The sequence below is a fragment of the Carassius gibelio genome, chromosome A14 (genome assembly GCF_023724105.1).
Source record: "Carassius gibelio isolate Cgi1373 ecotype wild population from Czech Republic chromosome A14, carGib1.2-hapl.c, whole genome shotgun sequence".
NCBI lineage: Eukaryota > Metazoa > Chordata > Actinopteri > Cypriniformes > Cyprinidae > Carassius > Carassius gibelio.
In genome coordinates, this window is record NC_068384.1 from 18660931 (window position 1) to 18687544 (window position 26614).

Sequence of the window (26614 nt, forward strand, 5' to 3'; positions counted from 1 at the left end):
CATTGACACTAAAATGTCCATGAGAACATCAAACATTTACACTTTAAATTCAGTAATATGTGTCTGTGAGGGAATTAGCGGTTTCTGCCAGATTGCATTAATAGGACGTTCATGTCATAGTGAAATTACCATAATTACCCGTTTCTAAAACCTGCCAATGTTTTTGTCGAACTCACAAACTCTAAATTCAGTGAAAAAAAATGGTAGCAATCTCATTTGAAGACAAACAACAGCTGCTGTATCTTTACTTTTTATTAAAGCTGATGCACATTCACTGAGAATATGGATGTAAATGAATGTAATGATTATATTATAAATAAATATATATATATATATATATATATATATATATATATATATATATATATATATATATATATATATATATATATATATTATTTTTTTTATTTTTTTTTAACTTTCATCATGAATAAAGCCATTCTAATAATAACCATTCTATTTTTATGCAGCAATTTTGACATTAAATGTATAATTCCTGATTCTGAGAAGCTAAACAATTCTGAGTAGAATCTCATTTAGTGATTATGATAATTTCAATCAGACATGAACGTAGCAATAGGAGCCATTTGCATACATTTGAAAATGTCTCCAGGGAAACCAAATGTGATACGTATGTTAAAAATTTTACTTTTAATTTGACACAGTGTTTTACAAATTCATGTTTATGTATATTGACCAACTAAAAAATGGCACAGATGTAATACTAGAATGTTTGGTATGAACAGCCCCTTTAGTCACACTTTCCCTCTTGCTTTTGCTTTTAGAATCACATTATTACTTGAAAATGTTAGGACTTTAAAATGTTGAATTCTGTACTTCAATATTTAATACATTTGAATTCTGTTCCAAAACCTAGTGAGCTGCTTGATCTCTAAACAGGCAGCATCCTTACTGAAATCAAGTGACTGACTGCTTCTAGACTATTGAATCCAATTAAAGGAATAGTTCACCACAAAATTGAACATTTGCTGAAAATGTAGTCCCCCTCATGCCATCCAAGATGTAGATGAGTTTGTTTGTTCATGGGAACAGATTTGGAGAAATGTAGCATTGCATCACTTGCTAACCAAAGGATCATTTGCCGTGAATGGGTGCCATCAGAATGAGAGTCCAACAGGGGATGGACTTTTTTCACTGGAGAAAGCTCATTATAGATTTTGGACTCATCATTTGGCCAGAACTAGAAGCTTGAAGTTGAAAACATCTTAATGACGGATTTGTTTCTCAGAAACAGCTTTTCACTTCACAAGACACTGATGGACTGGAGTGGTGTGAATTACTTGTGGATTATGGTGATGTTTTAATCAGCTGTTTTGACTCTCATTCTGACGGCACCCATTCACTGCAGAGGAATCATTGGTGAGCAACTGACGAATGCTACATTTCTCCAAATCTATTCCCATGGGGGAAAAAAAAAGGAAACTCACCTATATCTTTGATGGACTGAGGGTGAGTTCATTTTCAGCAAATTTCCAGTTTTGGCTGAACGATTTATTTAAACAGTAAGTTTAACTTAGTTGTTACCATTAAGGAAAATACAGTGTGGTCATATATTAAAAGACGACCTATTTTCGAACTGCCTTTGGATGGGGAGTTCAACTACCGCTTCCTTAACATGCTGTGTATGTAGGCAGATCACTAAGTTTGGGAACAGAGCGTTAGACATTCATTAGTCGGGGACGAAAGCCATCGCACACAAAGGTCAGAGAACGGTGATGAGGAGATGAGACAGAGAATCTCCATCAGGATAACACTCTGTCCGTCAGCGTAGAGGGATATCGACTGCACTCCGCCTCTGTCAGACACTATGAAGGGGATTTATTGACTGGAGGTCTTGTGGGTCTCCTTGGGTTTTAAATTGTCCTCAAGTTTTCAGGATGTCAGATGAGCTTTTGGTTCAGCCTGGGCTTTGAGAATTCCGTCACAATGTTACAGTTATTTTAAAGCATAATCCGTTCAGTAGGAGCAACGTTTTAACAAATCCTCTATGCTGGACTGTATTATGAAGCTCATGGTCCAACAGTTTTATTTTCCGACATTCTCTGTGACAGCGGTGATGCTGGTGGCATTTTCCATGAATGCCAATGAAAGTACTTATACAATCTAAACCGCGGTAGATCTCCATGCTGATGGTTCTCTACAGCCACCAGAAACACTTCTTTCGCAGTTTCTTGACGCGGCTCTTGGCTCGAGGTTGTATGTGGGCGGGCTTTGGGACGGGGGCGGGAACATCGTACTCTGCTTCATCCAAGGCTTCCAGAATGCTATGAAAGTGTCCCTCCTGCACCCGGAAGTCGTGTTCCACGCTAGAAAAATACAGATATTAGGGTAAAATTAATTATAAAAAGAAATAATATTAATTATGCAATGAGAGGTTAACTTCAGACAAACATTCAAACAGAAACATTCTCAAACTCTCAAAGTCTTTCTGTGTTTCTGGCTCTCTGTTTGCTTCTGCTCAGTCCGTCATTTATTTTCTATTTAAGTTTCACAGCGAATGAGTTGGGTTCAGGAAGTAAACGTCTCATTCATTCATTTTTTTTTTTTTTCATAGAAAGATTGATTTTTAATGATTATGTATAAACCTTTCAAGAGACACTGACTGTGAGCTCGGAAGTTAAATCATTGCACCTGCTTCTGCTCTGCGACATTTTTAAATAACGTTTGATAGACAAAATCACACAATCCCAGAGACCTAACATATGTTTTAGAAATAAGTCTCATCTGCTCACCAAGGCCGCATTTATTTGATTTAAAATACAGTATAAACAGTAAATTTTTGAAATAATTTAAAATAAATGGAAATATTTCTATTTAAATACTTTTGTAATGATTAATTCCTGTGAACAAAGCTCTATTTTTATCATCATTACTCCAGTCTTCGGTGTCATATGATTCTTCAGAAATCATTCTAATAGAGTATGCCGATTTGCTGCTCAATAAATATTTATAATTATTATCAACATTGAAAGCAGTTGTGCTACTTCATATTTTTTGTGGAAACAGTGATACATATTTTAAGTAAGGATTATTTGATAAATAGAAAGTTCAAAAGAGCAGCATTTATTTGAAAATGAATTATTTTATGACATTATGCATGTCTTTACTTTCACATTTGATGATTTACATTTATTCATTTAGCATTTATTAATTTAGATGATGCCTCCTTGCTGACTAAAAATATTAATTTATTTCTTTAAAAATAAAAAAAAGCACAGTGCTTCATGTTCTTTGACATCTTTGACATTTCTTCAATATTTTTTTGTTTTTAAAGTGAAGGTTTGTCATATTTCTCTGAGCTGGTTGGTTTGGGTCAATGATTTGAAGCTCTTTATGATGAGTTATTCTTTTTATTTACATTTTTTAATCCCAGTGCATACACGAATGAGACAAATACGTCTGGAGGCCATTGAGACAAATAAGGCCATTGAGATTAACTATTATGACAACTGCATCAAACTGACCGTTTCATCTGACTGCAGTCGAGCAGCATGTGTGTGTGTGTGTGTGCGGGGTTATGCCCTCTATTTACTGTTTAGCCACAGTCCTGCATGCAATTTCCCAGCAACTAAGTGAATTAGAGAGAAAGAGAGAAAAAAGGGAATGTGATGAGCAAAAGATGGAGGTAAAGGGATGAGAGAATAATACAGACTGACAGAGAATATACTGAAGGTTAACAAACCCCATAATGACGGACCGAGATAAACGAAGTGTGTTCACCAACAGTTTGTTGTAGGACATTATATAGAAAATACACCCATCCTACATGGTTTGTGCTATTGCATTTCTTCTCTAAATCATTATATTATTTCACAGTGAACTGCAACTGAGCATCTTTCTTATAACTGTTTTGCATCGTGAATGGTGAAGATTGTTATTGCTTTTACTGTCTAATATAGAAGCTTTTTTTCCACTACGGTGAGGAAAAAATATATAATAAATAAATAAATAAATAAATAAATAAAGGAACTGTGACATTTTATCAAACAAGTCAGATTTATTTTACTCATAGTTCATTATTTGCAAGATATACACTTAAAAAAAATCATAATAATGAGAACTGAGAATTCTTACGTTTTTCTTCTCACATTTGTACGTTTACATTTCACATTTCTTACTTTTCCTTGCAATTCTGAGTTTACATCTCACATTGAAGTTTAGTTTATGACATACATTTCTGATGTTTTTTTCTGCCACAAAAAAGTGACTTTTTATCTTAAAATTATGACTTTTTCTATGAAAACGGAGTTAACATTTCAGAATATTTTTCTCCCGCAATTCTGACTTTATAGCTTACAATTCTGGCATTATTTGTCATGATTCTGCCTTTATATCTTTCGATTCTGATTTTCCTCAGATTTGCAAAAAGTACAAATTTGTTCGAAAACAAGCTTAGATAGTTCAACCGTCTGTAGTTGTGCTCATACAGCACAGATTGTAAATGTTGATGCTCAGTTGAGATTAAACATGATGCTTAGAGTCACAATAGCAGTAAAGCACCGGTGCTCAAACTCTCCTTTTGTTGCCATGCAGGTGCTGCTGTTTTCTTCCTGAAATGCAAATCTAGTTATTTCTGTATTGCACAGTTTTATATTGAACCGTTTTTGCCAACTGTAAATCTGTTTTTCAGTGTTGCTGTCATTTCAGAGGGCGTCATTTGTCACTACAAATTGCTAGGTGATGTCTCTGATTTGCATATCCAGATGACACATTTACATGCATATGATCAGTGCACCATGCAAATTCATCAGCACTAAGGAGTTTTTTTTTTTTTTCATCAGTAGTGCTTGCATCACTTTTTATTTATTGGTCAAACTCTGTGTTAGTGAGACCTTTAACTCTTTGTCACATAACATTTGTGAAGATGTATGTCAAAGACAAAAATATAAAGCCATAAATGATTCATTGAGACTCTTTTGACTCCATCTAGTAACTGCAGAGCAACCTCCTGAGGTTTGCATGGGCAAAGAAAACTTTGAAGAAAAGTGTGCATTTCTGTATTTTAAAGAGCACTATAACCGAGCCCGTCTCAACTTTTCTTCATCCCTAGAGGATGAGGCATCAAGTCAGGGAGAAAGAGAGAGATAAAGAAACTGGAAGCAGAATTTGTGATGAACGGATCTTTTTTCAGTCAGAAAGCTCAAAGCTGGAGTCTGCACTTCCAGACATGGAGAGATCTTAATCATCAATATTATTTTCCAGAAATCATGAGTCAAAGGAAATCTAGCACTATAAATCACACTGCATCCATGTGAGCAACCCCAAAAGAATTTTTTTTTTCTTTTTCCTCAGATGTTGCTGTGGAGTATTAAAATCAAGTGACTTGAAATCCAGAGTTTTGTAGCTTTTAGTCAATTTCTTATCATCTTTATGCTAGTGTACTCTGAAAAGTTTATTTTTAGCAGATACACAATGACACAATTTACATAAAAAAAAAAAAAATCTCGTCTGGGATATATTGATGACTCTTGAAAGAAGATTCAAAGATTAAAGTACAGTTTTTAGTGTGGTATATGAGTTGAAGAAACTTTACTATTGTTGTCAGACTTTAGTGCCAATTTGAAAGTTAATGATGCATAATCTTGACTAAAAGTTGTGGATATTGACCTGACTTCACTGAAACAGACAGCAGCTCTATGTCTTTTTACCTTGCCTTAAATGAATTAAAAACACAGCGGAACAAGCAGAAATGCTGCTTTCTCAAGCCCCACTGAGGGTGCCTTAAAGCTGACATTTCAGGCTTCATATTAGTAATGATTTATTATAATTTAAGTTTTTACAATTTTTAAGATACCAATCTTTTTTATGAACCCTTAAACTTATTGCATGTTGCATTTGAAATGAGCCATGCAATTTAGGCTATATATGCAAAGTTTAAGTGTCCATAAAAAAAAGATTGGTATAGTAAAAAACTGTTCTGGATTTGGATTTTATTAGAACATTATCTCTAGTTTGAAGGCTGAAATGTTAGCATTAATACACCCTCTATGAATGAATCAATACTTAAATTAATGCATAAATGTATAACCTAATGAATGAACGGATGCATGAATACACAAATGCATGAACATACACATGATACACATGCATGTATGAATGAAAGCATGAATGCGTATGAAAATAAATGAATGCATGAAAACATAAGCAAATGAATGAATCCATTAAAGAACGCATGCACACTCTAATGCATGCATGAATAAATGTATCCATGCATGAACAAATAAATGCTTGCACAAACAAATGAATGAAAAAATATATGAACACACAAACAAATGAATGAACACATGAAAGAACACATTAATGAATGAACACATGAAAGAACACATTAATGAATGAACACATGAAAGCATGAATGCATGATTGAATGTATGAACTCATATGCAAATGAAGAAATGCATGAATGAATGCATGTGTTTACAAATATATGTGTGCATGATCAAAATAATGTTGTGAGAATGAAAGAAAGGATGAATGCATGAACAGATGTATGCACGCATAAAAGAACCTTGTCAAGCTTATCGTGCATTTCACATGAGGAGCACTATTTGTATGACACAGAGTTTCTGCCTATTTAGGGTCAGCCTCAAATCAGTTACAGAGGATGTTGCCTTAGAAGGAAGCTGAGACAGCAAAGCACCTTGATATCATTTGGAACAGAACCTGTGTGTGTATGTGCTCCTGGCTTTGTCAGACTGTATTGTTATGAGATTAGACTTCAAGGGGAAATCCATCTCTCTTAATTGATTCCTGTGGCTTTACCTCAGTGTGAGTGCTAGAAACATCTATTATAGTGCGATTAGCTCTTCATAGTACAGGAAAAATGATCCTGTTTATCCCAACAAGAAAAAAAGGAAGGGAGATAAAAGAGTCGAGGGAATTTCATCCAGCGCTGGCTGAGCATGTGTGTGTGTGTGTTTGTGTGACAGGAGGGACATCGCACAGGTTCACAGTTTTCTCTGGCTTTATGATATGTGTGTGTGTGTGTGTGTGTGTGTGTGAGAGTGTGTGTGTGTCCCTCAAGGCTTCATTACAGTTGAAAGGGAAGTGAAGCTCACGGTCCCTCGATTATAACAAACATACAAACCACCTGACTCTAATAAATACATCACACATCTACAAAAACACACTCACATCTGCTTAAATGCCTACTTAAAGATTTCTTCTTTTTTTTTCTGAGGCAAGTGTAACCCTAACTATGATAAATAGTAATAATGATGCTTGATTTAGCAAGCAGCACTAATTAAGACTGAAACAATCTGTTTCTTCTGCACAGAGTAGATGCTCACAGGTTTCTGCTGGCTGTTGGATGTTTTGATCTGCTGTAGGATATTGATGCAACTCTTAAATCATTCTCATGGTCTCCTGGCGAATTTCTGTCTGTTTCTGCCTCCCAGAAGACACATAACTCAGATGTGGCTCTGTGCACGATTTGTATTATTTTAAATGGGTCATAGAAAATGGATTTCCTTGTTTTTTGAGTAGAATGTTAACACTGTGAAGCCTTTAATATAAAAATAAGGCCTTTAAATGATCATTATGACCAATGCGTTGCTGATAAACCTGTTGCACTCAATCTACTGCATGCCTTCTGTCGTCTAATTGATAGTTTAGGCATGTTAGCAAGTAATATTTCAAGTTGAACACCTGGACTTAGCTTAGTTTTGCTTCATATTTTTTTTTGGAAATATCATGAGTTTCAAATAATCAGGCTTTTGAGGAACATTTATGTGTATTTGTTCATCATGGAGATATAGAGTGAGGAATGATATTTATATCATTTTATTTAAGTATCTGTTATATTTGCATTAGAATTTAATAACTTTTTTGTTCATATAAATATCAGAATCTGCATCAAATTGCTTATTTTTGCTCACACTGTTTCTCTGAATAAAATTAAGCTGTTTTTCGCCATATTCTTACTATATCTTATTATATGAGCTATAAAAGCCTGATGTATCAAATATGACACTCAACAAATATTTTATCTAAAGGATTACCTAACTCTTACAATTCAAAATGTACGGTATATATGTATTTCAGACTGTTATTTCATTTGTCAGGCTTTACAAGGTTAAATACTATGTAGACCAAGTCTGACATTCACAGTACAAGACTGTGCAAATTCAGAAAATTCAATGTTTTCATGTATCCAGCAAATGCAGGTCTATATTTTTAATAGTTGATCTATAGTATGTACAGTACATGTGCATCACACGGACGTCTCAGATGTTGCATTGCATCTCTCTGCATGAGTGTTGCATTTTTAACATGGCTTTTAGACTCCTGTGTTCTGCTCTATCCAGTCACCGTCGACCTGTTTTTTTTAGCACAGTGTGTCCTGTGTGACACCCGCAAATGCTCTCTGTGCAGTGTTGGGAGCTGTTGCTGAAAGTCTGAAGAGTCAAAGTGTAAAGTGAGGTTTTGTCAGCCTCTAACCGACATAATAGCAAAAACACCACTCCAAAAAAATCCCTAAATTATAAAAGGCTCCAATTTGGAATGTTTGCATGTGGTTGATCCCTAGTTTGAAATGCTTGATGATGATAAAAGTCATGCATTTAGTGTGTTTTCATGTGACTACTTCACGGTACCGTTTTCATTATGCAGGTTAGCCATTCACAACAGAGGTAATTTGCATATAATAAAGTAGCAAAAACAGCCTGTTTAACTGGAAGGCATGGACGGGGAGGAAAATGGTCATAAAATGCAAAAATACAACATGATAGACAGAAGAGGACTGCTGTGTTCATGTTTACCTGTATATGATGCAGGCTGTTTTCTGGCAGGTTGAGCAGTTATTGATGTCCTGACCTGTTCTGTAAGAACAACGCCTGAAAAAAAAAACAAGAAACACGTGAAACATGCACACAGAGCTTTGAATTAGAGGTCTGTTCTTTTCCATCCCACTACCACCCACAATGATTTTCTTCCTACACACGTCTGCATTCTTGTTTATCATTTCAAGGTATTACAAAATAAGTGTCTTCTTTTCAATAAAATCACAGATGCTTTATTGTAGCCTATGCTTTCGTTGTTAAAGACTTTGTAAAGTCTAGCTTGTGTATATTTATATTTATATTGTGTATAGTTTTTCCATTGAGCGACTGCTTTCTCATGAAATGAAAGTGCTGGAAGTGTTGTTCCAGGCCTATTTACTAATGCAAAAACACATCTGCATATAGAAACTTGTGTGGAGTTTTTTTCTACATCTCAGAAATTGAGTCCTGTGTCACAACAAATAAAATCAAGGCCAGTAGGAATCCCACAGGCATACAGACCTCTATTGAATGTCCTTGAATATGTAATGAAAATGAACACTTTAAAACATACAACACAGTCACTTCCCTGATCGATCCTGACAGATCTGAGCTTTCAATCAAAGCAGAGTTCTGATAAAACCATGTGTGTGTGGATGGAGGAGAACAAAGAGAGGGACACTCTTAAGAGATTAAGAGAAAGGGTGTGAATGTGTTAGGAGGTGTAGCAGTGAAGATGAGACGGAAAATAAGACATCAGATGAGAGAGAGAGAGAGAGAGAGAGAGAGAGAGAGAGAGAGAGTTTGGGAGCAGTAGGGGGTCGATGTCCCATTGATGATCAAGATTCCCGAGGCGTTGCCACAGGATGCATCAGTTACCAGGGGAATTATGGGATGATGGAAGTGTGGAATCACAAATCAAACACACTTTCATGAACTCCAGAGCCTTAATCTCTCACTCTCACTCACTCTTACTCACCCTTCACTCATTGCTTTGTTCCTCTCCAGGTCCTGAATGACATTGAGAAGGACTTTGATCTTTTCCTGATTATACAGCAGGTTTTCTTCTACATTCTGCAGCAGTCCATGCAGAACGCCGGGTGCACCGTTGGATTGTGGGATATCATCTGTTGGAGGCGGATGAGTGTCTTTAGAGTCCGTTTCTCTTTCAGTTTTAGGTTCTGGTGGAGGGGTGGGCGGGGGTTGTGGTTTAGGCACCGTCCCTGAGCCAATCAGAAGCTCTGGAGGTGCTGGTTTACATTTGACTTGTGTTGGTTTCAAGTCTTGCTTTGGTGGAAGAGTGGGTGTGGCTTGGGACTCACTGCTAATCGGTTTACACGTGGCGGATTTGTGCTTTTGTGTGGTCGTACACTTGTTCTTCGCGTCTTGCGATGTGTGTTGTGTGACTGATTCTGTTTTGACTCGTGCTTGCGTGTGTTGCATTGTCAAGTCGTGTTTGGCCTTTTCAGACTGCGTAAATGCTTCTGTTCTTGGATCCTTTTTGTTGGACTGTGAGGGGGTGGAGCATGCATTTTGCATTGTGTGATTGGGAATTTGCGTGTATGTTGGCTGTACAATCGTGGAGTTTTGTTTCTGCAAGCAAGGCGAACAGCCTTTCCTCAGCAGCGGCGGAAGCATCACGGTCGCTTGAACATGACTGGCTGCTCGTTTCTGACAAGCAGGTGATATGCAGGGTGGGGCTTGAGACTGCCTTCGCCCACAGCTGGTGCACAGTCTGGGTGATGACGTCATCATGCGACATGGGCGAGGGGGCGTGGTGTATGAGTCAGTGATTGGCCTGGATGCCTCACCTTTTAGCAACTGACCTCGCTTACATTCATGTGTCACTGTTTGACTCTGCCGTCTCGCTTCCTCAGATTCAGCCCCTTCGCTGCAAACTCCACCCACCACCTCAGATGCAACAATACTTCCGTTAACATATCGAGGGGTTCTTTTTAAACTCCCCCTTGACCTGAATTGGTTTGGATTGGCTTTAATTTGATAGTACACCTCACTCTCCTGGGATGTCCTGTCTTGTGCCACATGGTTTCTGGACACAGCCTTGACAACGTGACTTCCGTTAACTTCAAAACGCCTCGGCCGATCCAGTGACATGGTTTCGGCAGTTGGTCCATTGGTCGTACTGACCGTTTGAGTCTTCTTCTTCAATGACGGAAGTGAGCGAAGGCCCGGCGACGTTTGGACGCCAACACTGCACAAAGGGCCCCATTTTTGAGACAGGACGGCCTGCCCACCAGCTAGAGGTACTTCTAGCGCCGGCACTGCATTGGATGTGTCAGCTGCCCTACGGCCCATGACCTCTGCTGATTGGCTCAGCCCCCTGAGGAGGAACTGTAGGAGGTGTGGCCTTTATTTGTAAGCATACTATCTAAAACAAAGATAATTATTCCACTGTGTGTTTTGGGAAATTGTATTCCACAGCATTAGAAATAATCACATTGGTCAGAAATCCATTTTTTTACGACAGTCCAGTGTCCAGTATCACTTTTTAGTCTCCAAATTCGTCGTTTACCTGACTGAGAAAGAAGAAGAAAGATGTGTGTAAAAATACATTAGACTGAATGTGCATGTACTGCAGCTCTTTAAAGGTGAGCTACTGTAGGTATTCTTTTAAAAGTCGGGCCGAGTGGGCATGTCTCATGATGGCTAGAGACCACTTAGTGCACAGGACGGACAAGGCCGGGCGACAACAGAAAGATAGAGGTAAACGCCTGTGGAACAAAAGAAGGCTTATGATAAGGCTAGAAGCAGGACCTGTGTAAATTTCAGATCAGCTTTCCAGCGCTGGAGAGAAATCAAGGAGCCGGAAGGCCTGCTTCCACCATAATCGTTCAACCTGTCCTCCAACCAATACGCTTGTATAGGTAATTTGTCCAAATCCCTGAAATACGACCCATCAGAGCTACAATTGCTCCCCTATCGGCAAAAGGTCGTTTTCATATTAATGTTTTATATTCTTTTATTTGCCCTCTGGTTTGCGTTTCGTGTAGCTCAGTTAGTAGATTATTGCGTTATACCTTGTTTTGTTATCATGCTATCATGGGTTCAATCCCAGGGAACGGACATGCACGAAAATGTACATGCTCAATAAATCATGATTTAGCATGATTTCCGTGAGGGTTAGGTTTAGGGGTGGGGTTGGGTGGGGTCATTCGAACGAATAAGCCACCTACAGTATTAAAATATGTAGGAAATACTGTGAGATCGGTGTAAAACGCCCAGACATTGTATTTAAATAAATGTGCATTTTGATTGATAATGACGTTATACGTCAATTCATGACGACAGACACAACGCGATACTGTCATTATTTTTACACCCGCTAGAGGGCGCTTAACTTTAAAACGTAAATACAGGTCGTAATAAATGCTTGCACAAATGACCTATATGGTCGTTTTTTTTGTTGGAGGACAGGCTCAATCGTACAGATTTGGAACAACCTCAATAGATTATTGATTTAGTTCATATGACTTTAAAGCTGCGTGCGCAATATGTGGCAAAACCATGTTTTATTATTATACTGGTTAGAAAGAGCAGTGTCACAGATGTAATGCAGAGGTCAAAGGTCCTTTATTTAAACTCACCAACATAAACTCAGTAGATCTCAAGAGAAATATGACTACTCTACTATTAGGCTATGACCTTCAATACCAGAGCCTGATTAAGGAGAAACTGAAGACTTAAATAGAGCAACTAAACAAGCAGCACCTGAACAGAGTAATCAAGCAATTAGTAGCTAGAAAAACTAAACAGGCAATGAACAAATGGGAGCAGGAACTAATTACCAAACTGTAAATCTGCTCACGGCACAAAAATAAGAAAACAAGACAATAAATCAGATCAATGACAGAACCAAACAAGCACAGACAAACTCAGAATGTGACAAGCAGCTTGTTACAATTTATTTATTTTTTGTTATTTTGTGAAAACATCTAAACTTTTGAATAGTAACCACAACTTGAGTTACTTTCCAACACACATTTGTGTCTGTAGTCAAGAATCCTAGTCAGGATAAAGCAGAGTGACACTATTAAAGTTCACGTCCGTCCTATTCTCAGAGACTCCAAAACCCAGCACAACTATATTGAATATTAATGAGGGTTAACAAAATCCCCCATATGTCACATACAGCTGATTAAAGTCTCGCTCTCTGTCGTTGGTTCTCTTCCTGAAGGGCCTATTATTATCACTTTATTCCTCTGTAATCTCTTCCACGTCTTAAGTGTTCATCTGCCTTTCTTTTGCTCTTTGATAAGCCCTCTATGTGTGTTATAGTTCATATCTTGTTCTCTGTTAAGCTTCTTTTCTTTTATGAGACCGACTCAAAGCTGCCTGTCTCCTTTAACCCAAACACTGTGTGTGTATGTGTATGTGTGTGTGTGTGTGTGTGTGTGTGTGTGCGTGTGTGTGTGTGTGTGTGTGTGTGTGTGTCTGTGTTACTTGCACTTTCTATGAATAGGGAACAAAATAGGGCTTTCATCACTATTAATTAATTAAGTATTATTATTTTCAGCAAATGGTCAGATAAAAGAGGTTCTTAGCCCCAGGGCTATTATAGTTAACAAATTGAACAAAAAAGTGAAATAAAATAAATGTTAACAGAAATCATATAAATAAATATTTAATTAAATAAATGCATTTAAATAAATATTTCATCTAGTTGTCAAGGCAACATTTCTTATTTAAGTATAGTTAACTAAACTTATGGAAATAAATATTTATTAAAAGTAGATAGATAAACTTAACTGTGCTTTAATTTAAATTTTCAGTTTTGTTCTGCAATGTTGCATGTTAAATCAATATTGAAATTTCATTTACGTTTTAGAAAAAAATGAAATTCTCTTCAAATAACACTGATCATAGGCCTTATATGACTTATTTAAAAGTTACTCTTAAATCCAAAACTGCTTATGAAAAGCCAATATAGATTAGTTAGAAGAGGGACAGTCCAGAATAACCCTTATTAGACCGACATTTGATGCTTTTAAAATTACCTTCTTAAGCCTTGTGGAAAGTGTTTGTTTTTGTGAAAAGTGGGGACATCCCATAGGTGTAATGGTTTTTATATTGTACAAACTGTATATTCTATGGCCCTACACCAACCCTACACCTAACCCTAACCCTCACAGGAAACGTTGTGCTTTCTTACTTTCTCTCTCAAAAAAACTAAAAAACAAACTCATTATATATGGTTTATAAGTGCTTTAAAAAATGGGGACATGGTTTATGTCCTCATAAGTCACCCTCTCCTTGTAATACCTGTGTCATACCCATGTCATTATACAGAGTTGTGTCCTGATATGTCACGAAAACAAGAGCACACACACACACACACACACACACACACACACACACACGCACACACACACACACACACAGGCCTAATGAGGAACAAAGTGTCTGTGTTCAATTATGTGAGTAACTGAAGATAGTTTGGAATATTTGACTGAATATTTACAGTCCTTCCTGTGCCTCAGCTGTTACGTTCATTAGGATTGTTTTCGTTTTAGCAAACTGTTAGAGACATCTGAAGCCAAATCTCCTCCTCTCGTCTTTCATGTCTGCGTCTCTGAGTCCTCTGGAGATGCTGAGTGTGGGCTGCTCTGTGATGTGTTTAGAAGAATTTAGATTCATTGATCTGCTGGATTTGACACTTTTTGACCTTGGATTGGATCAGATCGTTTTTTTTTTTTTTTTTTTTTTTATTATTATTATTAATTTGTGTTTGACTAACAATATATACTTTTTAAATATATTTGTTTGTGTTATATTATAAAAAATAAAAAGAAATTAGTATTTGACTAATAGTGTATATTTTTACATTTTGAAAAGAAAATCTAGATATTCCATCTGGTTTTTAAACAGACTTTATTAGGAGATAAAATATTTTTTTTGTGTGTATATATCTATATATATACTGTATAATTTTTTTTTACATTGTAGTTTTTATAGTGTACATCATCTGATACATCATTATGGTATGAACACAGTGCTTTTCTGTGGGGGCACCTTGTCTTCACACACACACACACACACACACACACAAACACACACACGCACACAAAGTCATGCACTCCTCGAGTATTGTGTTTTTGAGGTCTCCTGTTGATTTTGCTATGGTTCATCAGCACACAGCTAGATGTTCCCCTTTAATCCCTCCATTCTCCAGCACACACACACACACACACACACACACACACACACACATGTACCGAGGGCCTCCGTTGATCTCTTCATCAGCTCCGGTCGAGCACTGTACTCCTTCTCTCTCTTCTCTTTCACACTCCGTTACTCCTGACTTTGATTTCGTCTTTCTGTGCCTCTCTTGTGTCATCATTCACACACACACACACACACACACACACACACACACACACATGCACACACACTTTATCTAACACTCTCTGGCATCTGTGTGTGCATCGTTCGATATTCAGGAGTCGCAGATGCAGTGTCTCCTAACCACACTGTCCTGAAAACACACATGCCTTCCAAAAATTATGCTTTTGTCAAACCTGCCACTGGAGCAAAGAAATTGAGTTTACTGGCCATAAATATTTACTCAGACATAAAAAAACACGTTTTGACTAAAATTTTTGCTGAACTTATATTAGGAATATCGATCTATCGATCTATTTATCAATCTATCTTTTTACATACTTATTATTTTATATTTTTTTCTGTTTTATTGTTCTTCTGTCATTCTTTTAAGAAAATCTAAATCTTAAAAATTCAGAGGCTTTTAAAACTTTCTTTCAAAATGTTTTTCTTGACAGTCTTTGCTTTTATAGCTCACAACTAGATCTTATAGTGGCAGGAGGTATAGTCATGAAGGAATTGAGCTCTGTATTCATGATGCTCAATGCTTCAGTGAATGGTCATCTAGTTGGTAATTATTATTATTATTATTATTTTTTATTATTATCAATGGTGAAGTTTTATTAGGAATTGTCATTCTGAACCCTGTGTGCACAGAAATTCATCCAAACAACAAACAGCAGGCTAGATGGATCCGGTGTGTCGGTTTTAATGAAAGATGTAGTTTGTAAAGTATATCTTCATTCTGTCCAGTCAGCAGACAGTCGTCTGTTCATTATCCTGAGCCTTTAATGATCTAATGAAATTTGAAGAAATCTGCCTCTTTTTTCCAGTATTCCAATAACAACAATTACATGCTCTTTTTAACTTCTTTTGGTGATGATTTGATTGGTTTGGCTGGTGTTTCATGCTTTCCAGTGGTATGATGTCATTCAGAGCATCTAACTGAACAATGCTCTGGGAGACGTTACAAAGCGAGATACACACAAGTGTGTTTAAGCCTCTGATGTACAATATTAACCAGTAAGAGCTTACAGCACCTCTGAGATGCACTGAGAGTGGAAAACGCTGCCAGTTATATTACACACATAATTTATACAGACACACATACTGTAACTCACACACACACGCACGGAAACCTAATGGAAGTCCTCGGACGTGCTACTGCAAACACATGCACTCACGGGTACATGTAGTGTGTGTGTGTGTGTGTGTGTGTGTAATGTGTTTTAAAGTGGTGTTTCTCTGTGCTCACTGACTAAACACTAACTAAAAATACACCATAGTACCATAGTAGGGCAGTGTTTTTTTGTTTTTTTTTTTTTGTTTTTTTTTAACATGATATCGTGGTAATACCACAGTATTCTCTCTATTGCTGTAGCTCAATGGTGTACATTTAACAGAATGCTGCGGCGGTTGCCAGGATATTTCTATGTGGTTTCTATGGTGTTCTTAGTGATTTTAGCATGTTGCAGTGTGGTTTCTAGTGCGTCTGGGGATTCTGGGTGGTTGCCAGAGAGTTTGATTCCTTGTGTGTTCTGGGTGGTTCTCAGGGAGTTGCTAGGGCACTGTAAGAGGGGTTGCTGGGTTGTTCTTCGTGGTTGCCAGGGAGATTCTAGGGCATTAATGGGGGTTGCTAGGTTGTTCTGGGTGGTTGCCATGGAGTTACTGGGCTATCCTGGTGGGTGTCAGGGCAAGTGTATTGTTATAAGGTTTGCTAGGTTAATCTAGGTGTTGTTAGGGAGTTGCTAGTGCACTGTTAGAGTGGTTGCTAGAAATTTTCTAGGGCACTGTTAGGGGGAGGTTGCAAGTCTGTCTGGGTAGTTGCCAGGCAGTTGCTAGAAGTCTGTTAGAAGTGTTGGCATTAGTAGGTGGTTGCCAAGGAGTTGATAGGGTGTTCGGGGTGTTGTCAGGGAGTTGGTAGTGCACTGTTAGAAGGGTCGTTCAGTGTGGTTCCTAGAGAGTTTCTGGGACATTGTTAGGGGGTTGCAAGTGTGTTCTGGTTAGTTGCCATGTGTGACGAGTGGGGTGGGGCCGAGAACCATGGGAACAGAGCGAGGCCGGTGGAGTGATTGGGAAATGAGCGAACACTCAGCGGTCTCGAGTCCCACAGAGGATATTGGGAGGATACAAAAGAGGAGCGACGACAGTGAAGGACGAGAGATTTTATTTTGCCGGTTCCCTCCTGCTTCTTCCCATGATTGCGAAGTTTTTATAGTGTTACTCTGGTGTTGAAACCCGGGAGGAAGGAGGGACGCGTTGCCGAAGATCCCTCGCCGATGGGGTGAATCCGCGGTGCTATCGAGCAGGGCGAGAGAGTCTGGTGCCGTGGACGCCCGAGGCGGTGGGCTGGAGTGAGTTAACGGGGACGGACGAACTCGCTGCTGGCCGCACGCGATGTGTATGGGCGGCTACCGTCCATGAGGGAGCGGAGGAGTCGGTGGCGTTCGCCAGGGGGACAGAGGCTGCTGCCACACGCCTAAATGGTGAGGAGCAGGGAACAGGGGACTCTTGCCGACTGCCCGAAAGCGGAGGAGCCGTCCGCCACCAGGCACCGCGGAAGAGCAGAAGAGTTCACCCAGCTAGTAGAAGGCCAAGTGGCAGTGTGTCTGGGAAACAGAAACATTTTTTTTTCTTCCTCATCTCTCCCCTCTCTCGTCTCTGTTGCTCCTCATCCTTCCATCTCCTTTTCTCTAGCCTTGTCCTGTCTGTCCTCACCCCCAGGTTCTCGCAGCCACCGTGAGCAGTCCCCCCGGAGGGAGGGGGGGGGGTTAGGGGGGTAGAGCGCAGTCTCGTGAGTACCCCCCGGCCTGTAAAGGGCGATGGGGGTATGTGACGAGTGGGGTGGGGCTGAGAGCCGTGGGAACAGGAGCGAGGCCGGTGGAGTGATTGGAAATGAGCGACACCTGCTCCACTCACCGGTCTCGAGTCCCGCGGAGGAAATTGGAAGGATAGAGAGAGAACCAGGCCTGGGTTTTATTTTGTGTTGTGCTTTTGTTTGTGCACAATACACTGTTTTGTGTTTATTTGATTATTACAGTTTTGATTTGAATGTTAGCCGCTTCCCAACTCCTTCTTCCCTTGATTATGGAGCTTTTGTAGTGTTACACCAGGGAGTTGCTGTGGCATTGTTAGGGGGTTGCTAAGCTGTTTGGGCTTGTTGCTGGGGTGTTTTGGGTGGTTGCCGGCAAGTTGCTTGGCCATTGAAGGGTTGCCTGGTTGCATTGGGTGGTTACCAGGGTGTTTTGTTAGGCTGTGTTGCTAGGGTATTTTGGGTAGTTGCCAGAGAGTTGCTAGGGCATCGTTAGAGAGTTGTTTTGGGTAGTTGTCACAGTGTTCAGGGAGGTTAGACAACAAACTCAAGAAGACAAAGACACTCAACTTCAACACTGGCCTGTTGAAATAGTACGCCTAATAGTGATGATTGACTTATTTAACAGCACAAGTAAACCAACAAAAGTACATGCAAAGATGGTCTCGTTGAGCCTTAATGCACTCTGCTGAACTTGTGTGTGTGTGTTTAGAGCTGGTCATGTGATTAATGTGTTTAGCAATCAGTGTGTGCGTGCGCGCCAGTGAGAGTATCAGGGTAGCTTAAAAGATTTATCAGCTTAAAAAGAAAACAGCTTTTTAAAAAAAACTGTGTGTGTGTGAGAGAGGGAGTGTGCATTTGTCTGCAGAAGGACACAAACGTGTTGATGTTTGTGTCTTCACCTCTTTTGGAGGTTGAAGCATGTTTTCTCAAACTAATTTTATTGTATACAGTCTTCTCTGAGTAAATCACAAAATCAAGTCCAGGTCACATTTCATCCCCAAATCAAAGGAAAATAATATGTATTATTCTTTTTTGAGGACCATTAATCCATTAAATTATCATTACTGTAATGCATTCAGACATTTCACTTCTGAGTTTTTGTGATTGTCATTATGATGATCCTAGTGTCCATAATAACAAATAAAAAAACATATATATTTATCAAAGGTTTGGGGTCTGAAGATTTTTTTAAAAAATAAATTAATACTTTTATTCAACTGAGATGCATTAAATTGATCAAAAGTGACAGTAAGGACATTTAAAATGCTATGAAAGATTTATAGTTTGAATAAATGCTGTTCTTTTGTTCTTTTGATATATTTTAAAATTTCTATATTTTAAAATATATCACCATAGAAGTTACAGTTATTTTGAATTGTAATACTACTTAACAATGTTGCTGTTTTTACTGTATTTATTTATTATGGACACTAGGATCAAAACAAAACAGCAACATTGTTAAGTAGTATTACAATTCAAAATAACTGTAACTTCTATGGTGATATATTTTAAAATATAGAAATACAGCATTTCAGCATCATCCAGTCTTTAGTGTCATGTGATCATGATCCTTTATTTTTTTTATTTTTTATTAAAGGATTCTTTGAAAGTTCAAAAGAACAGCATTTATTCAAACTATAAATCTTTCATAGCATTTTAAATGTCCTTACTGTCACTTTTGATCAATTTAATGCATCTCAGTTGAATAAAAGTATTAATTTATTTTTAAAAAAAATCTTCAGACCCCAAACCTTTGATAAATATATATGTTTTTTATTTGTTTGTTTGCTCATTCATTTACATCATTACAACAAATTCTATCATGACATAAAGATTTTACAATCTGGATAATAACTGATGTTATTAAGAATGGCATTGTTGTGCATTACATTAATGATAAATTGATGTTTATGTAATTTACTGTTTAATTATAAAAAAAAGGTCATAAAGTAACAATACAAAAAAAAAACACAAAAAAAAAAAAACACTAGCCTTAATTTCATCATGTCAGGCATATCTTACTACTTCTTTCTTTTTCATTCTGAGGTGAAATATGAGCTGGACATCATCTTGACAGGTGTCTGGAGATTTACCTCATTCAGAGGTTCAGGCCCGTCTCTTTAATAACCATCTCTTTCCTGTCTTTCTGTTCATTTGTCTCTTCTCCTCTTTTTTTATTGTAACTGTCTATTTGTTTTCTTGTCTCTCATCCATCCTTCTCTTTGGTGTTTATCTCTTGCTGACTGTCTGTCTGTCTTTTACTTTTTGCCTTACGTCCCTTATTCCAGGGCTCTGCAAACCTACAGCAGAGGGACAATCGCTGGCACACAAGCAATAGGGAAAACTGCATACTGACGTAGATTTTGAGTTAACAACTTCTCATAGTAACACAGCCTGTTAGGAGCTATAAATACTATGAAAGTGTGAGAATTAACTTGCGCTAGTCTACGGATGCGTGTGCGACCGCTGCACATACTAGGCACGGTCTAACAGCGCTCGTCAATGACTGAATGAGAGACAGACAGAGAGAGAGAAAGATGGTTATTTTCCATACATTGAATGTTGTCACAAAGATGATAAAGAGTTGGTTATTATTATTATTATTATTATTAAGTCTCTTTCCTGCTCAGACTGCATTGGTTACTTTTATCGGTCTACCACGTGTTGAAAGAACGATTAGAAAAACCTGAAGACTCAAGAGATGAACTAATCAATTCTCTTTCTGGCTCAGACTGCATTGACTGAAACAGGTGAAATAGACTAATTCCAGTACAGAACCTATAGAATTCTGCTTGTGCGCTATTGAATGAATCACTCCCCGAGACGACTCAGGTGTGTGTGGGGGGGGGGGGGGGTTGTTGTCACAGTGGTTAACCAGAAAAAAAAAATGGCACGTCAGGTTTTTTTAAATATATTTTTTACATTTTTTTAAATATTTAAAAAACTTTTCTTGGTTAAAGGTTGGCTCAGTACTTTAGATGTTACCATTGTTAAGTTACCACTTTTTGCAGTGCAGTGAAGATCAGTGGGATTCATTGTTGTTTGACTCCCAAGATTCTCCGAAATACCTTCTTTTATGTTCCACGGAGGAAAGGAAGTCACACAGGTTTGGAAAAAACATGTGTGAGTCAACACGTTTACATCTAGACATAACATTTAGATGTGTACACTTTTCTTTGTAATTCTTTGTAATTTTTTTTTTTACTTCAAAATGTTGCAAAGTAAATCTTAAATCATTATTTTCTTAAAAGCACACACACAACACGCACTCAAATACACATGCACACATTTTAAAGCATTACATACACACATGCTAAAACACACACACTGGCACGCACACATTTAAATACACACACATTACTCCATCAGAGGACTCAGTAATGGATGGGTATTAGATACCTGTTGTTACATAACACAAACACACACACACACACACACACACATCCCAGTCTTGTGTTCAGAGTACATTCAGTAAACTTGCTCTGTGTTATTAATGATAATCAATTACACATAGACATTATGAGAGATTTTATCAACCAGAGACAGTTATAGAAGTACTGCAGCTGTACCATGTTAAAATGATGGTGTCAGAAGGCAACTCTATGGTATTTTGATACACACCATGATGCTGAATGAATGCTATATTCATCTATTATGGCATATGTGTGATTATCCACAGTGCTACAACATCACCATGATACAAGTCCAAAATACATGCTATCACTATGAGACTTTGATACTTTTTTGGTATCACCATGGTACAGGTTGAAAGCACCATGTTAGCACCAAAGTGCTTTTTACTATATTTTGTTCGAACTCAAATGCACTTCACACTTGTAGATTAAATGAAAAATTAAATATTACAAAATAAATTGAATATTAAAAATGAAATGAAGTGTTACAAAATTAAATTAACATGTAAAATAAATGTAAAATATTTAAATTCAATTAAATAGAATGAATGTTTTAGATGTACGCGGATGACTTGAGCAGTGTTGTAATATTTCATTAGATGATTAACTCCATTACTGACCTTCATCACAGAGTGTTTTGTAGGTGAACGGACTGTTCTTCATCTCTTCATCTCTCTCTCATTCACTCGTTCTGTTTCTCCTATATTCCTGTGTGAGATCAGACTCTTCCGTGTGCCTCTGTTCTTCTTTCTTACGTCCGTCTGTGTGATTTTCTCTTGTCTGTGTTTACGATCTGTCTCTCTCACACAAGCACATCTGTCTCTCCTTACATCTACTGGTGAACTGAGCGTCTCGTATCTCCTCCCTCTCTCTCTCTCTCTCTCTCTCTCTCTCTCTATGTGTGTGTGTGTTAATCCCGCTGTGTGTCCTGGTTTTCCTCTTCTGTCCGGTCACATTAGTTGCTGATAGAAGGTCTGGACACACACACACACAAAAAACACACTGGACAAATGCGTTCAAGATTTAGGGTCAAAGAAGTGTTTCAGTGTTGAGTGTGTGTGTGTGTGTGTGTGTGTGTGTGTTTTGTGCGTCAGTGCCCTAATGTTAGAAAACATATTGCATGGTGTAAAAAAAATGCCCCCTATTAATAATATGTCTGAATGTCACTTAATCAGATGTGATTTACTGTAGTAAAAGATGCACAAACACACTTTATAATCAAAACATTTGACCAAAAGAAGTCTCAGTTCAGGTTCAGTTTAAAAAATAGACCAGGTCATGAAAATGCAGACTAAAAGTGTTGTGCATAATATCTGTGCCACTGGTGTACCAAAAACACTTCAAAACATTCAAAAATGTTTCCGAGACACTCATCTAACCTGTCATTGGTCGGATAAACAGATAGTCCCGCCCTCAAACTCACACCATTGGTTAAATCAGCCCAGCTTAAAATGTGTTCTAAGATTTTTTTTTTTTTTATTAAGTTTTAAAAACATTAATTTGTAAATCTTCTCCTAACATTAAAAATTTCAAATTTAAAAATGTTTTCAATACATTGTCTTTATTTATTGTGTGAAAATGTCAGAGAAAACATGAAGACAATGTTTTATTTGATTTTGTTCAACTAAAATAAAAATGGAAAATACAAGAAAAAAAAAACATATACATATTAAAATATAAATATAAATTATAATATCATCTAAATCAGACAAAATCTGAGTATGTTCTCAATAGGAAATAATTATAAATTAAACATATTGTTTTTAATGTAAGAACGTAAAAACGTAAGTTTCGTTTTAGCAATAAAGTTTGTCTGCAGTCATTGCTATTATTAGTCTTAGATAAAAACAATAGAGGTGCACAATATGTCCTGATTTAGATGTGTATGTGTGTGATGTCTGTAACAGGATGGAGGCAGGCCGTGTGGTTTTCTCTCACTAAAGCTCATTTTAATTTGATCTGAAGTGGAGCTAGAATCTCATACCATCAGTTTAAGAGATGGGGGCGGGGGGGGGGGGGGGTGGGGTGGTGAAAACGAGAAAGGGATGACCTGGTGGGGGGGGTGCATCTGTGAAAAGAAGGATAACAGGAGGAAAATGAAAGAATGAGAAAGATGTAGATGAGGTTACAGCCGCAGGGGAAGAAGAACTGAAACCAGGACAAGAACTGACCGTGGAACACACACACACACACACACACACACAAAAGCTCACACACATACACACACGCACACACACACATACACACACACACACACACACACACACACATTTTATATGCTCCCAAATGCTCATGGACATCACGTGTATGTTCAGGTATGTGTCTGTGTCTTTTGCTCTCATCTATGTCTCGTCTCGTCTCTTCTCTTCTCTTCTCTTCTGTTTCTATATTTTTATTGTCATTAGTTATTTTGTCACAGTCAGAACAGAATTTCAAACCTCTGTCTTACTGTCTTAGTCTCAGTCAGTGAGTTCAATGTGAGTATCAATCACGGCTCTCAGAACGTTCTGGAAAGGTTCTTTCAAAGTTATGAACAATGTTCTTCCAGTAATATTAATAATATATATTCTTTAATTATAACACACACACGCACGCACGCACGCACGCACGCACACACACACACACACACACACACACACACACACACACACACACACACACACACACACACACACACACATATATATATATATGAATATATGAATCCTTGAAGTGTAGCAAGTATTGGTAAAATTAAATAGGAATGGGTAATATATAAAGTGAAATAGAAATGAAAAATCACTGTATTTGTTGAATGTTTGGTAATTCTTTATATTCATATTATTACTAACATACATTAACTATCTGTTTAACTAACATGTGAACCTAATTATTTTTACTGTAGATATTAATAGAAAATTAACAGTTCGATCCCTCTAACTTTGGCCTGTTTCTGTCAAAAAGCCACCGGAAATGAAGTGAATACTTCAGCAGAGATATGGAATGTTGTGAGTCCGTCTGAATTACGTTCTCGATGAATAACGAAGGAAACCGGAAACAGATCGGAAGGGATAAGAGATGTTTGAACAGGTGCGACGCTGGAATCAGGATGAAGGGATATTCATGACTCATGTGTGCGTGGTTTTATTTTCATTTGGCAGAGTGAGCCATCTGTCCTTATAGATGACACCGCTCTATTTAATTAGATTGATTACATAACACAGATTACACCTCTACCGCTGCCCTGTCTGTGTGTGTGTGAGAGACTCCTTTGTTGGCTGTAGATTTTCATCAAACAGTGTGTTCTTTTCTCTGCCTTTGGGTGATTGTGTGACTTTCTGTTTGTGTGTATTTACTTAGCTGTACTTTTGGGGCAAATTTGTCCTCAGAAGTCAGATAAATATAACTAAAGGACATGCAGAGACCTTCTCAAAGGGAAAACCTTTCACAAATGGGATCTGTTTTGATATTATATAAAATATTGCATGATGAGTATTTTATATTATGTAAGATATTGTATGCTTACATGATTTCATTTTATACAATATTTCTTTCTGGTCCTTGATTCTGATTGGCTGGGAGATCTTTCCAATGACCAGAGTTTAAGTCAGAAGTCTTTGTAGTTTGTCCTGATTTGGAACGGGTCCCTGTCTGTCTGCTTTAACAGCTCACTGGGTTTCAGTGAATGTGTATTTTGTGTGTAGGTGAGGAGAGCTTATGTGTGTCAGAGAAATCTTAAATCTCACCTCTCTCTGTGTCACACACACACACACACACACACACACAGAGATGGTCTAAAGGAATAGAGGTGTGTGTGATCAGCATATTTCCAGCAGCAGGATAGATCTCAGAGCTCTTTAAACATCTGATGGGAACATCACTGGCGTCTGTCTCAGCACAATCGTTTGAAATGCATCCCTTTAGATGAGTCCTGTGTCGGTCTGCTGCATTTATCACATAAGTCTTTTTACAATTTTTTTTCTGTCTTTTCCTGTCAGTATTTTCAGCATTAATGTGTTTTTGTGTGAGTGTGTGTTTGTGTGTGTGTGTGTGTGAATTCCAGTATAATTTATACTGTTCTTTTGAACTTTTTGTTCATAAAAAAATCCAGAAAAATACAATGCACCAAGGTTTCCACAAAAATATGAAGCAGTGCAACTGTTTTCAGCATTGATAATAATAATAATAATAATAATAATAATAATAATAATAATAATAATAATAATAATAATAATAATAATAAATGTATCTTGAGCAGCAAATCAGTATATTAGAATGATTTCTGAAGGATCATGTGACACTGAAGAGTGGAGTGAAAATACAGCTTTGATCAAAGGAATAAATTATATTTTACAATATATTCCAATATTTAAACGTACAATATAGAATTTTTGGCCACCAAGGGTCACTCAAGAGCGTAAGGCTCATGGGAGTTGTTGTTCATTGGAACACGCGCTCTGTCGCTCCCTGTCATTCCTCACTCATTCTAACTTAGCATTTTGACAATCACGTCTTTTCGAACGGAGAGACGGTTTCAACGGCAACAACATAAACAAACGTTACTGCGCATGAGCGCTTTTGTGGACCTAACTTAACTTCCGGTAGACTTCCAAATAGAATCAATAACAACAGCCAAGTCCCTCTAGAGTAGATATTTTTTGATAACAAAAACAAAAAATGTTTGCTGCGTGGATCAGGCGGACTTAATGAAAATGCAAATTAATTATTTGCCAACAGGAGATGTTTTAAAGCATAGACATAAAGCGCGAGAAATAGAGGTTTCCCCAGTAACAGCTGTAAACGAAGCAGAGCTACGCTCATACGCTGCTATCAGGCATATAACATGCAAGTCTTCCTTCAGAAATACAGCGATATAAAAACACCTGTGCCTCGTTTTGATATTTAAACATATAAATGTAAGGAATTATTATCATTAAACGTGCAGTAAGTAACGTTACTCATGTTTATTCAATGAAGCCTTTTTGAAAAAAGATCAGTTTTAAAATTGTGGCGAGTCTCCAAAAATAAATAAATGTATGGGAAACACCAGAGCCTAACTTCAGTCTACTCATCACCTTGCCTTTAACTGCGTTTGTAGAAGGCACCACAGCCAGACGATATACACGACCGTGCGACCGATGAAACCGTCTATATGAATTATGAGACCCCTATCAAATCAATATTCCATCTAGCTAGTAGTAATATATGTTAAAAAACACGGTCGCCTTTCGTTAATAATTATAATTACGTTATACTATGATATCAAACAAGTTAGAGAACTGCATTTGAAG

The 26614-nt window shown here is 37.6% G+C and overlaps 2 protein-coding genes across 3 annotated transcripts in view; one reads left to right on the plus strand and one right to left on the minus strand.

Annotated features, from left to right (window-relative positions):
• The window catches only part of LOC128027734 (dedicator of cytokinesis protein 2), a 98370-nt gene that overhangs the window by 50326 nt on the left and 21430 nt on the right, over nucleotides 1-26614 (plus strand). The gene's annotated exons all lie outside the window — the stretch shown is intronic.
• Nucleotides 414-23281, minus strand: LOC128027735 (INSYN2B protein-like). Its single transcript, XM_052615559.1, has 4 exons — nucleotides 21965-23281; nucleotides 9757-11314; nucleotides 8778-8852; nucleotides 414-2327 (listed from the first exon to the last, which is right to left on the minus strand). The coding sequence occupies exons 2-4, from the start codon at nucleotides 11091-11093 to the stop codon at nucleotides 2159-2161; spliced, it is 1581 nt and encodes a 526-aa protein (XP_052471519.1). The 5' UTR covers nucleotides 11094-11314; nucleotides 21965-23281; the 3' UTR covers nucleotides 414-2158.

Bases quoted from the DNA above. Each gene is read 5' to 3' on its own strand.
- LOC128027735 (XM_052615559.1), bottom strand. From the start codon at position 11,093: ATGGGCCGTAGGGCAGCTGACACATCCAATGCAGTGCCGGCGCTAGAA. The intron at 8,853-9,756 runs GTGAGTAAGAGT...TTTTTTTTTCAG, and splicing joins AACAAAGCAATGAGTGAAGG to GCGTTGTTCTTACAGAACAG. The intron at 2,328-8,777 runs GTAAACATGAAC...GTATTTTTCTAG, and splicing joins ACAGCCTGCATCATATACAG to CGTGGAACACGACTTCCGGG.